This window comes from Camarhynchus parvulus, chromosome 14 (genome assembly GCF_901933205.1).
Source record: "Camarhynchus parvulus chromosome 14, STF_HiC, whole genome shotgun sequence".
NCBI classification, from domain to species: domain Eukaryota; kingdom Metazoa; phylum Chordata; class Aves; order Passeriformes; family Thraupidae; genus Camarhynchus; species Camarhynchus parvulus.
The window spans coordinates 1,816,640-1,829,450 of NC_044584.1; the positions used below are offsets into that span (position 1 = coordinate 1,816,640).

A 12,811-nucleotide genomic window follows, 5' to 3' on the forward strand; every position below is an offset into this window, starting at 1 on the left:
ACCTTTTCCCACGTGGAAAATCACCTTCTCCCATGTGGAAAACCACCTTCTCTGCATGGAAAACCACCTTCTCCACGTGGAAAACACCTTCTCCACGTGGAAAACCACCTTACCACCTTCACCATGTGGAAAACCACCTTCTCCACGTGGAAAACCTCCTTCTCCCATGTGGAAAACCACCTTCTCCACATGGAAAACCACCTTCTCCGCATGGAAAACCACCTTCTCCAGAGCAGGGAATCCTCCTGATGGCAGCAAAAGACAGAAAGGCTCCTGTTTGTGGAGGAATTAACTCCATACAGAAGGAAATAAAGGTGTAAAAGGCTGAAATAGTCGTTTACATCTTTATCAGCCCTTGAGGTGTTGTCAGGAGAGCTGAGCTTCCTTTCCAGAGTGCTGCAGTGCCTGGGCCAGTGCTGCCATCTGACCTGTGACCCAGAGCTACTTTCACAATGGAATTAGAACAAACTTGGCACTTCCTGTCACTTTGTCACCACATTTCCCATCCCAGGAGCAGCAGGGATCAACCCCAGAGCCGTGGGGCTCTCCCCTTGCGCGAGCAGCAATTTCCAGCTCTGGGGGCAGCCGTTAGAGAGACTCAGCTTTGGGGCTGCGTGGCTGACAGGCTCTGGTGTCCCTGCAGGTCACAGGCTGAACATCACAGCAGAGAATGACTGCAGGAGGCTGCACTGCTCGCTGAGGGACCTGAGCTCCCTGCTGCAGGCTGTGGGCCGCCTGGCCGAGTACTTCACCGGGGACGTGTTCGCCGCCAGGTTCAACGACGCGCTCACCGTGGTGGAGAGGTGGGTGCAGCTGTGCCTCTAAGGGAGGGCACCAGGATCAGGCTAAGGAGGGTTTATTGCTTAGGGAACATCATCTCAAAGCCATGAGGTTTATAAGGCAGCAAGCAGTTGGCCATAGTCTAAGATGGTCCCAAGTTCTTTGTGATAAACTCCAGGAAGTTTATAAATTTCTAATCCAGCGGACAGTCGCCTGTCTCAGTTTGGAAAGACAGGTGTCTGCTAAGGAAGGCAGGAGCCTCCCCTGAAATGGAGAATGTAAACCCTCCCCACCCCTCCAAATTGCTATAAATTTTAAATTAAAAGGCTCTCAGGCAAAAAATATGGGATCAGGAAATAACACGTCTTTAATAGGGAGGAAAATAAAAGGATAAAATAAACAGTGCAGTACACTAGAACAACACTGACAGAGTCAGAACACAGCCTGACACCCTGTGGGTCAGGGTGCTGGCAGCAGTCCCATTGGAATTGTGGCTCAGCCCTCCTGCAGAGTCAGGTGTGGTTCTGCTGGAGCAGGGATCCTGTAGAAAGGTGCAGTCTCCTCTGAAGATCCAGTGGAAGAGGCAGCTGTTCCTCTGGGAGATCCAGTGCAGAAGCTGTGCTGGTGTTCCAGAATCTCCAGATTCTATCCGGGTAGGAATGCTTGGCTCCTCCCTCTGGGCTCACATCTCCCAATGGGATGCTGTAGTTCTTATCAGCCATGCAGTGACATCCAATAGCTGTTATCAGCAGATGTCCCCTCCCAGGGAGGAGTGATTGTGGAAGAGTTCAGGAAAAACTGCCCACTTGGCAAGAGACAACTGCCATACAAATGGTAATAGAATACATCTTGCCTTGCAACCTGGAATATTGTCACAGAGTGTGTTTGGCTTTTCTGACCTGTCACCTTTACTTCTTTCTACTGCAGTGTATCCACATTATCAATGTGGATACTTTTGCCCAATAAGGTCTGAATACATGTACACACAAATGTTGTGGGTCCCAGGATGAGGTGAGAAATGAGAATTTGACTCCATGTTCTCAGAAGGCTGATTTATTATTTTATGATATTATATTAAAAGAGAATTATATACTAAAACTATACTAAAGCAAGAGAAAGGATGCATCAGAAGGCTAAAACAAGAATGATAATAAAAACCGGTGACAGACTCAGTGAGTCCGACACAGCTGGCTGTGATTGGTCATTAAATTAACAATTCACATGCTGAGTAAACAATTCTCCAAATCACATCCAAAGCAGCAAAACAAGGAGTTGAAGCTTCCCAGCTTCCCAGGAGAAGAAATCCTGGTGAAGGGATTTTTCATAAAATATTATGGGGACAGTGAGGTTTATAAGGCAGCACGCAGTTGGCCGTAGTCTAAGATGGTCCCAAGTTCTTTGTTGCAAGACAGTTTGTAACTTTCTAATCCAATGCACAGTGACCACAGAGTGTGTTTGGCTTTTCTGACCTGTCACCTTTTGGTGCAGTTGGTTTGAGGGGGCTCCCTGGGTTGAACTTTGTGATCTTCAAGGCCTTTTCCAACCTCAATGTTTCTATGATTCTTCTTTTAAATGAAAAGACCTGTGAAAGCTGAAGGGGCAGATGTTTTATTATCCTCTCCTAGATACTTAATTAGCAGATAGTTACAAATGGGAGAATTTCAGGCTTTTACACAGGTTTTGTGTTTTCATTTCTGTGCAGGAGCTTCTGACTTGTTCCATTTTACCCCAGACAGTGGGCTCTGAATTATTTTAAGCTAAATGGTCAAAATCTCATTTGTGTATTTGCTAAACATCCACTCAGACTGGGGAAGAGCAGCACTAGCTCAGGTGCTGGAGCAGATGTGTACAATCCCTTTGCACTGCCGTGTGTGTTTGCACCTGCAGGTTGGTGAAAGTGACGTTGTATGGATCCCAAATCAAACTGTACAACATCGAAACCGCCGTTCCCTCCGTGCTGAAACCTGACCTCATCGATGTGTGAGTGGGGCTGCACCCAAACTGGGCACTCACAGGGTGGGCAAGGCTTGGAGCTGCTGCTCAGACCCCTCCTTGGCAGATCCTCTGGGAAACAGCCTCCCCAGCCCTTGGCAGCTCCCCAGGAAAGCACCTTTTTCAGCTGAGGAAAGTCAAGGCTGCTGCCAGCATTTTGGACCAGTCTTTGCTCTAATGGAAGTACCCAGGTCGTTTAAGGGAAAACATGTTTGTGCTGAGAAGGAAAAATGCCCTTAAATCATCTCTGAGAGCAAACTGGGATTGTGCCCTGTGCTGGTGGCTGTAAAAGCAGGGTAATTAATGAAGAAATAAGTGTTACAACAGTGATATTTTAAAGAAATGGATCCACTGTGTAATGTGTAGTTTATTTATAAATCCGGTTGATGGATTTTTTTGCTACCAAAGTCAGATCTGTGGCTCAGGTAAAAGAGGTTTTTCCCGCTTAAGGGTTTCAAATCCTTGTCTTCCAAGACAAACATAACCCTTGCAGCTGTGCATGCCATTTCTGTGAGAAACAGCTGCCATCCAGGCACTGCCATTCAGTGTGAAATCTTGGTGCTGCTGGTCACAGATCACCTCCCTCTGTGACAGACTTGCAGGGACCCTCCCTTGCTGAGGCTGTGCACACAAACCTGTTCCCTGCCACGTGGAGCACTATGAGCACAATTTAAGGTTTGAGCACTTGTTCTGGTTTGTAATTGCACCTTCAGCAGCTCCTTGAAGACCCCCTCTAGATTTCTCCATATCACTGTATAACTAATGGGATTTCTCCCATTAATCCCAAGTTAATGGCACTGAAATTAGTGCAGGTGATGCTGTTGTAATGGTTTTTCTGGTTTACAATAACTGGGGAGGTGTTTTCTATGATCTGTTAGCAAGGGTTCACCCTTTTCCCTGTCCCTGAAGAAACCTGTGATCCATTTTCTAATGCTTACCTGAGAAAGCAGTACTGTCCCACACTTGGGGGCCACCTCTCTGAAATTGAGGGACACCTCACCTGACAGGAGTGTGATTATCAGCAGTGGTTACAGTCAGGTACCAGCTGGTGATAACTTGGCTTTATCAATTCCCACCTTTGCCTTGGTGGGTCCAGAACCAAAGCCAAAACAGAGTAAGGATATTTTACAAACCTTGCTGCCTGAAACAGCACTCCTGTGTCCTGTTGCACTGCTCACTGTGTCCCCTGGTGTCCCCAGGCATGCCCAGTCCCTGGCAGCCCTGCAGGCCTACGCTCACTGGCTGGCCCAGTTCTACAGCGAGGTGCACCGGCAGAACCCCGAGCAGTTCATCTCCCTGGTGTCCACAGCGCTGGAGGCCATCACCCCCCTCATCAGCTCCAAGGTACTGCCCCCCTGGGGGCTGGGGGCTGCACTCTGCTCAGCTGGGGTGGGCTGGGTGCTGGGCTGTGTCCCAGAGCCATGGGAAGTGTCCTAACAGCACTGCGGGTCAGGCTAATACAAGCATAAGCAACTTAAAGGCTTTTAAACTCAGTCTAATGATTTTATGGCTTGAAAGCAGGGAAGTCTCTCTCTCTCTCTCTCATGGTATTAAGGGAACTCAGCTACGCTCTGGTTTACAAATAAATCATAGAATTGTTTAGGAAAAGCTCTCTAAGATCAAGTCTCACCATTCGTCCAGTACTGCCAAGGCCACCACTAAAAATGCCACATCCACAGAGCTCTTAAATCCCTCCAGGGATGGGGATTCCACCACTCCTTGAGCACCCTGTGCCTAACCACCCTTTCCATGAAGAACTTTTCCCAGAATCCAATCTAAAGCTTCCCTGGCACGTTTCCTCTCATCCTGTCCCTGTTCCCTGGGATCAGAGCCTGCATCCCCCAGTTCCTGGCAGCTCAGTGAGCTGAGCCTGGCTGTGTGTGCTGGTGGGACTGACCACCCCTGTGTGTCTCAGGTGCAGGAGAAGCTGCTGCTGTCTGCGTGCCACCTGCTGGTGTCCCTGGCCACCACGGTGCGCCGGTGTTCCTGATCAGCATCCCAGCTGTGCAGAAAGTGTTCAACAGGATCACTGACACCTCTGCCCAGCGCCTCCCCGACAAGGTCAGTTCACCCTGAGCTGTCCCACATGGAAATGAAGGTGTCCTTGGGAATATGTGCCTCAGGTGCTGAGGGATTGTCTTGGTTTGAACAGACAGGAGTTTGCTAAGGAAGGCAGGAGCCTCTCCTGAAATGGAGAGTGTAAACCCCCTCCCTCCAAATTGCTCTAAATTTTAAATTAAGGAGCTCTCAGGCAAAAAATATGGGAGCAGGAATAACAGTTCTTTTATTAGGGAAGAAAATAAAAAGATACACAATGCAGTAAATTAAAACAACACTGACAGAGTCAGAACACAACCTGACACCCTGTGGGTCAGGGTGCTGGCAGCAGTCCCATTGGAATTGTGGCTCAGCCCTCCTGCAGTGTCAGGGGTGGTTCTGCTGGAGCAGGGATCCTGGAGAAAGGTGCAGTCTTCCTCTGAAGATCCAGTGGAAGAGGCAGCTGCTGTTCCTCTGGGCAATCCACAATCTCAGATTATATCCAGTTGGGAATGCTTGGCTCCTCCCTCTGGGCTCACATCTCCCAATGGGATGCTGTGGTTCTTATCAGCCATGCAGTGACATTCAATGGTCTGTTATCAGCAGGTGTCTCCCTGGTTGTGGAAGAGATAAGGCAAACTGCCCACTTAACAGAAGCCAACTACCATACAGATGGTAAATAGAATACAATTTGCTTGATAATCCAGGACAGACATAACCTCAAAAATCAGCAACCTTCTCTATATTGTGCATATCCACACATTACAGTGATATTGTATGTAATTTATGATCTATTTTGAGGAACAGCACAAGGAAAAAACACAATTGCACCTCTTAGATCTGATTCTTTTCTCATTTGTTGACACCATTTTCAGTTCTGCATCATCTTCACAGTACAGGCACGTTGATTCTGACCTACACAAAAAGTTTTTTGTGGAACTCGAGTATTTATATTGCAGAAGCAATGTAAATAATATAAATGTATTCTATTTATGGCACTGAAAAGCCACAGTGCTGGGATATGGTTGTGTTGTGTGCTGGTAAGGAAGCACAAAGTGCTGCACAAGTGCAGAAGCTCAGCATGTAAACCAGACAAGGAGTAATGAAAGTAAAATCATCTTTGTTTTTATAAACATCAGAGATTTACTGCTTCAGGGAAGGGCTGACAGAGCTGGGAGCTGCTTCCAGGCCTTAAATCCTGGAGCTTTGCTTCTCTCTGTCTTTGCAGGGCTGGTTGTTTTCACTTGGGCTTGTGTTCTGCTGCTGAACAGTGAGCCCCTCTGGTATCTTGGACAGCCATAAAATATCACTTCATTCCAGGCTTGTGCTCTTGCAAAAATTAGCTTGGGACAAAAGTTAAAACTTTGTCTCTTTGATTAATGTTGCCCAGAGAAGTTGTGCCTACCCCATCTCTAGAAGTGTTCAAGGGCAGGCTGGACTTGAACAGAATGATCTGGTGGAAGATGTCCCTGCCTGGGGCAGGGGGTTGGAAGTTTGTGACCTTTAAGGTCCTTTCAACCCAAACCATTCCATGATTCAATGGTTTCGCTGTCAGTCCAACCCTGCTGCTGTCTGGGCTCTTGTGGGTGGTTTCTGCTCCCACCTCTCATTGTGGGTACCAGGAGCTCAGGGTTGATACCCACCTCTGTGGATGTTTTGGGAGCTGCAATCCATCCTCAGTGTCCAAGCAGCTCTGCAGAGCTCACCCCACACACCAGAGATGCACAAATCAGGGGCGGAACACGATGAGCTTTACCCTCCCATCCCACCCAAGCCATTCCACCACTCTTCCCACCCAAACCATTCAGTGGCTGTGATTGCTGTCCCTCCCAGGCCCAGGTGCTGGTGTGCAGAGCTCTGTCCAACGTGCTGCTGCTGCCCTGGCCCAACCTGCCTGAGAGTGAGCAGCAGTGGGCTGTGCGCTCCACCAACCACGCCAGCCTCGTGTCCGCCCTCACCCGCGACTACCGGCAGCTCAAGGCCACGGCCAGCCTGCCCCAGAGGAAGGTGCAGCTGGAGGACAGTAAGTACCAGTGTCTTGCCCTCTCCTGCTGCACTGGGGAGTGTCATGAAGCTGATTTGACAGTGGTTAATTTGGCCGAGAAATTGGTTCGCATACGGGGAGGGCGGGGAAGGAGCGGGTTGGGTTTTCTTTCTGTTTTTAGAGGTTTTTCTGCTCTGTACAAGACACTCTCATCCCAGGTCACCTGTAAACTCTTCCATTAGAGTGCTGTCTTCCTGGGATCAGGATTGGGATAAAAGTTTAAATAGTAAGGATTGCATTGGCAATACTGAACAGCCTCTTGTGTAGTGTTAGAAATACTGGCGGGAAGCAGCATTAGCAAAGATCGTGGCTGTAAAAAGTGAAGGGGGAAAATAAGAATTTCTTCCTTGGGAAGTACTGGAGAGGGTTTGTTTGTATAGGAGGAATGCAAGGAAACTCCTGGCAAGGGGGCAGGGAAACTGCTGTATATGCTTTGGGCCTGGTTTGGGGTGATTTGGGGTTTTTTCATTGAGGATCACGTTAGAAATCATTCTGAAATCTTCAGTGTCGCACACCAGTTGTTTTAATTACTCTGTGTGTGAGCTTAATTTCTCTTCCTCTTACCTGTGAGCAATTTTGGCACATGCAAGAAGCATCACTCCTCTTGTTTTGCAGCCAAAGTGATCATCCACCAGACACTGAGCGTTCTGGAAGACATTGTGGAAAGTGTCTCTGGAGAGTCCACCAAGTCCCGGCAGATCTGTTATCAGTCGCTGCAAGAATCCGTGCAGGTCTCACTAGCCCTCTTCCCAGCTTTCATTCATCAGTCAGGTATAACCTCAGGCCAGGGGTCATGCTGTGAGTAGCTTTCTGAGCTCCTGGTGACACCCAGAGCAGCAGCAGAGTTGTGGTGTGGGTGTGGAGTGTGTGGGTTTGCTGTGCCTGCGTGTGCTGGGAGAGCTGGGCTGAAGGGACATCCCTGCCAGCCAGGATCCAGGCAGGATGGTCGCAGTTTCAAAGAGGAGCTGGTCCTGAGCACAAAAAAAAAAAAGCTTTAAAATACCCTCTCTGGCTGTATTTGCCATTTACATTCTGTGCAGAAGCTTGAAGACTTAAGAGGAATAGTTGGCATCAGACTGGGTCAAATGATTTGGGATTTGGGGGTTTCTTTCCCTGTGATGGAGCCAGGACTGTCACTTGGCATCCTGCTGGCCAGCAGCTTGCATTTTGTGTCACATCAGGTGCTTCCTCCTGTTCCCCTTGGAGCTGGGTGGGATTTTCTCTGTGGTGGGGATTGAGGGGAGACAAAAGCAGTGAAATGCAGAGGATCCAAGGCAGCAGCAAAGGTGCTGTGACTCCAGGGAGCTGTTGTCTTCAGAACAGCCTCATCAATTGCAATTTATTGGCCATCCAAGGCTGTGTGATGAGGGAGGAGTTGAGCAGCTCCAGCTTGGTTAGCCAGTGTTTATTGGGATGGCTGAAGGATCAGCTGGGTGCTGATCAGCTCACTGCACCACCTCGTGCTCACTTCTGAGGATAGAAGGGTCTTCTCAGTTCCTGCCAAAAAAACAAGCTGGATTCTGTCTCCTCCACCCCAAGCTCTGTGGGTGTTTTGGATTTCATGGTGTTTCCTGTTAACCCTGTATGAGCAGTGAGAGCTGGAGGTGGGCCTGGAGCTGCCACTGAGCTTTGTCCCAGCACTCTGAGCACACTGAGGCCTTGCTGGCAGGATTTTGGTTGTTCTGAGGGGTTGGGTGCTGCCTGTGCTGGTCATCCCTGGCAGGTTTTGGAAGGGGATGAACAATCTTGAAGCCCTGTAGGAACCAGCTGATGGTTTCAGTTTCTCAGACAACCCTGTTGGTAAATTCCCAGGAGTAAATGGGATTCCCTGAACAGGAGGAGCACACTTCAGACTTAAACATAAAAGACTTATTGATGCACTTGGATGTTTCCTTAACATGTTCTTGTTGCTTTTCTCCTCTCTTAGATGTGACAGATGAGATGCTGAGCTTCTTCCTCACCCTGTTCCAAGGCCTGAGGGTGCAGATGGGAGTGCCTTTCACTGAGCAGATCATACAGACCTTCCTGAACATGTTCACCAGGTAATGCCCAACCCTGGTCACTTCTTTCTTACCCCTCAGGATGGTTTATGTGAGGAGCTGCTCAGCCAGCTGGTCCCTGTCCCTAAAGTGGGCTGTCTGCAGCCTTTGTGACTTCTGTCACATCCCAGGGCTGAATCTGGGGAAAACACTTCCAAATCTGGAGAGACCCAGTGCATGTCCATCAGTCACAGCTGCCATTGTGCAATCCCAGCTCTCCCACCCTGGCTGTGTGGGGTGCTGAACTGGACTCTCACATTCCCTCTTAGCTCCTGCCCAAGGTCACAGAGTGTCCCCCTCACTCATCTTTTGCTGGGGAGGGGGGGGGTCTGTCAACCCTCAGTCAAACCTCCCTCCCTTCTGTGCCTTCATGTACCTGGCCTGTGTTAATGGAGCATTTTAGAGGCATCACTTATTTTCCTGTAAACCAGCTGAGCCTTGGATCCCTGGGAATGTTCCTAATGCCTGTTTGTGTTCCAGGGAGCAGCTGGCAGAGAGCATCCTGCACGAGGGCAGCACGGGCTGCAGGGTGGTGGAGAAGTTCCTGAAGATCCTGCAGGTGGTGGTGCAGGAGCCAGGCCAGGTGTTCAAACCCTTCCTGCCCAGTGTGATCTCCCTGTGCATGGAGCAGGTCTATCCCATCATTGCTGAGGTATTCAGCTCCCAGGGCAGGGCAGGGGAGGCATTGCTGGGGGGGTGTGATGGTGTTCACAGGGGTCCCAGGATGAGGGAAGAGACGAGGATCTGACTCCATGTTTCAGAAGGTTTGATTTATTATTTTATGATATGTATTATATTAAAACTATACTAAACGAATAGAAGAAATGATTTAATCAGAAGGCTAGCTAAGAATAGAAAAAGAAGGAATGAATAACAAAATCTTGTGTCTCAGAGAGTCCAAGCCAGCTGGGCTGTGATTGGCCATTAATTAGAAACAACTGCCTGAGGCCAATCACAGATGCACCTGTTGCATTCCACAGCAGCAGATAACCATTGGTTACATTTTGTTCCTGAGGCCTCTCAGCTTCTCAGGAGAAAAAATCCTAAGGAAAGGATTTTTTAGAAAATATCAGGGCTACAGGGGGGTGGTGATGCTTTATGGAGCTAGAACAGAGGCTAGATGGAGCTAAGAGGAATAAAGTGGATTTTTATTGAAGGGCCTTCCAAGGCCATACCCTGGCAGTGGCTGAGCTCAGGTCCTATCTGGGCATGGGAAGAGGTGGGAGCTGTCCTGGGACTGCTCTTAAACTACTTGGAAGTCCAGGTCAGGATTTGGGAGTTCTGTGCCACAGCCTTTGGGTGGTTGGAATGGAGCTACCACCCCCCTGATACTGGGAATGGGATGGGAGGGATCCCAGCTCCAGTCAGACAAAGGCTGGATGGGCTCCGCCGGGGTATCCCGTGCCTAGTGTCTGACGGGGAGATGAATCAGGTGGGGAGAGCACCCAGTGCCAGTGAGGGGTGTCTGGGGGAGCAGTGACACTCAGGTGTGTCTGGGGGAGCCCTGACACTCAGGGGTGTCTGGGGGAGCAGCAGTTGGGGCCCTCAGTGGCACAGGGAGTGCCTGCAGCATTCCCAGCTGGGCAGCTGCAGGTGTCTGCTGTTCCCAGCTCACTGCCACTGGGAGTCTCCATCTCTCTTTGCACCCATCCTCCACAGTCATGGCTCTGCCTGGGGGGCTCTAAGATGGAAACAAAAGGGCTTGGTCACAAAAGATCTCACATTTTTATAAGTTTTAGTCCATTTGCATACAGGAGCCAACTGTCCAATTAATAACTTCAAATTATGAAGTTTCATCCTCCTTGCTTGCCCACCCTCCTCTTTTCACGTTGTTTATGCTTTGGGCCTGAAGTTTGAAGAGATTGTCCTTGAGTCTCCTGCTAGAATAGGATTGTTTTGTCTTCACCACCCAGAGAAAAGATCCCAGTAACACTTAATATAAAGCTAAAAGCTGCACAGAAAAACAGAACAGAAAAACTTAAACCCCAATTAGTGGCAGCAGTGAAGCTTTGAATTTCCACGAGCTGCAAGTGTGGAGAGAAAACACCCTGGAGGGGAGCAGCCAGTGGGATTGGAAACAGAGTGGGTGGAGGATTTTGTCAGGGATTTCGAGAGAAGCTAAAATTAGGGAGGAGGTCAAAGCAGGAGGTACAAGTCAGAGTCAGGGATGTGTTTTCAGCATCATCCTACAGCTGCTGGGGCTGCTGCTGCCTTAGAAGTGCTTTGATGCGTGCGTGGGATCCCAGCAGAGGAGCCTGCCCTGAGCTCTGTCCCCTCTCCTGGCAGCGCTCATCCCCTGATGTGAAGGCAGAGCTGTTTGAGCTGCTCTTCCGGGTGCTGCACCACAACTGGAGGTACTTCTTCAAATCCAGTGTGCTGGCCAGCGTGCAGAGGGGAGTGCCAGAGGAGCAGATGGAGAATGAAGCCCAGTTCAGTGCCATCATGCAGGTAACTCACCTTTCCCACCACTGCCCAGAGCCTGTCCTGCAGGGGAGCACTAAACAGGGAATCACAGAATCATCAATGCTGGAAAAGCCCTCTGAGATTGAGTCCACTCATTCCCCCAGCCTGCCAAGGCCACCACTAAACGTGTCCCCAGGTGCCACATCCACAGGGCTTTTAAATCCCTGCAGGGATGGGGACTCCACCACAGCCCTGGGCAGCTGTGCCAGGGCCTGACCACCCTTCCCATGAAGAAAATTTTCCCAATATCCAATCTAAACCTCCCCTAGCACTTGAGGCCATTCCCGCTCATCCTGTCACTGTTCCCTGGTACTCCCCCAGCTGTCTCCTCCTGTCAGGAGCTGTGCAGAGCCACAAGGTCCCCCCTGAGTCTCCTTTGCTCAGGCTGAGCCCTTTCGCAGCTCCCTCAGCCCCTCCTGGTGCTCCAGCCCCTTCCCAGCTCTGTTCCCTTCCCTGGACACGCTCCAGCCCCTCAGTGTCTTTGTTCTTGTGAGGGTCCCGCCTGGACACATGTGGGTGATGGGTTTAGATGAGCTTGAGGAAGGTTTTACCTCCCTAAACTGCTGAAAATGAGAGTTTGCTGAGGAGTGACCCAGCTGCTGACCTCACAAGGCACAGAGCCATGCAGACATGAGGAAGGAATGTTAATTTTTTTTGCAAGCCTCATCCTGCAATAAAAATACATTACTGCCACTGACCCATTTAATTCTGAGTGTTGTGATTGGCACTGGGGAGAGCTGCCAGTGCTGGGAAGTTTTCCTTTTGCTTTCCATGGACTTGTTGAGTTCTGTACCACAAGCCCTGGTGGGGAAGGGTCGGGGGGTAACACCTGACAGGCTTTACCCTGGGGAATAGAGAATCATGGACTGGTTTGGGTTGAAGGGAACTGAAAGCCCATCCCATTCCACCCCCTGCCATGTCCGGGGACACCTTGCCCTGTCCCCTATCCCAGGCTGCTCCAAGCCCTGTCCAGCCTGGCCTTGGGCACTGCCAGGGATCCAGGGGCAGCCCCAGCTGCTCTGGGCACCCTGTGCCAGGGCCTGCCCACCCTCACAGGGAACAATTCCTAATTCCCAATATCCCATCCATCCCTGCCCTCTGGCAGTGGGAGCCATTCCCTGTGTCCTGTCCCTCCATCCCTTGTCCCCAGTCCCTCTTCAGCTCTCCTGCAGCCCCTTGAGGAGAGTGTGTGCACAGAGCCAGCTCCAACCTTCTCAGGTTGGGATATTGGAATTTTTAAGAATAACAGGCTGTGTTCCATGTGTTACTTCAGTCAGAGCTGGCCAGATGAATTTCCTTGCAATTCCTAGATCTCCTTAGTCTGCAGGTGGGAGGACTTTGGGAGAGTTTCCCCCTGGTGGAGTGCCTGGAGAAACTGGGTCCCCTGTGGTGCACATGTGGAGAGGGAGCTCTTGCACTGACATAACCTGGGCCATGGTTCTCTCTGGCTTTTCCC

At 50.0% G+C, this 12,811-nt stretch overlaps 1 protein-coding gene across 1 annotated transcript in view; it reads left to right on the forward strand.

Annotated features, from left to right (window-relative positions):
- Window positions 1-12,811, forward strand: part of XPO6 (exportin 6) — a 62,802-nt gene that overhangs the window by 44,357 nt on the left and 5,634 nt on the right. Inside the window, 10 exon segments of the mRNA XM_030957873.1 lie at window positions 644-803; window positions 2,668-2,760; window positions 3,972-4,116; window positions 4,688-4,745; window positions 4,748-4,833; window positions 6,643-6,832; window positions 7,469-7,624; window positions 8,781-8,895; window positions 9,373-9,544; window positions 11,179-11,340. Of these exon segments, the coding sequence (XP_030813733.1) occupies window positions 644-803; window positions 2,668-2,760; window positions 3,972-4,116; window positions 4,688-4,745; window positions 4,748-4,833; window positions 6,643-6,832; window positions 7,469-7,624; window positions 8,781-8,895; window positions 9,373-9,544; window positions 11,179-11,340 (1,337 nt within the window).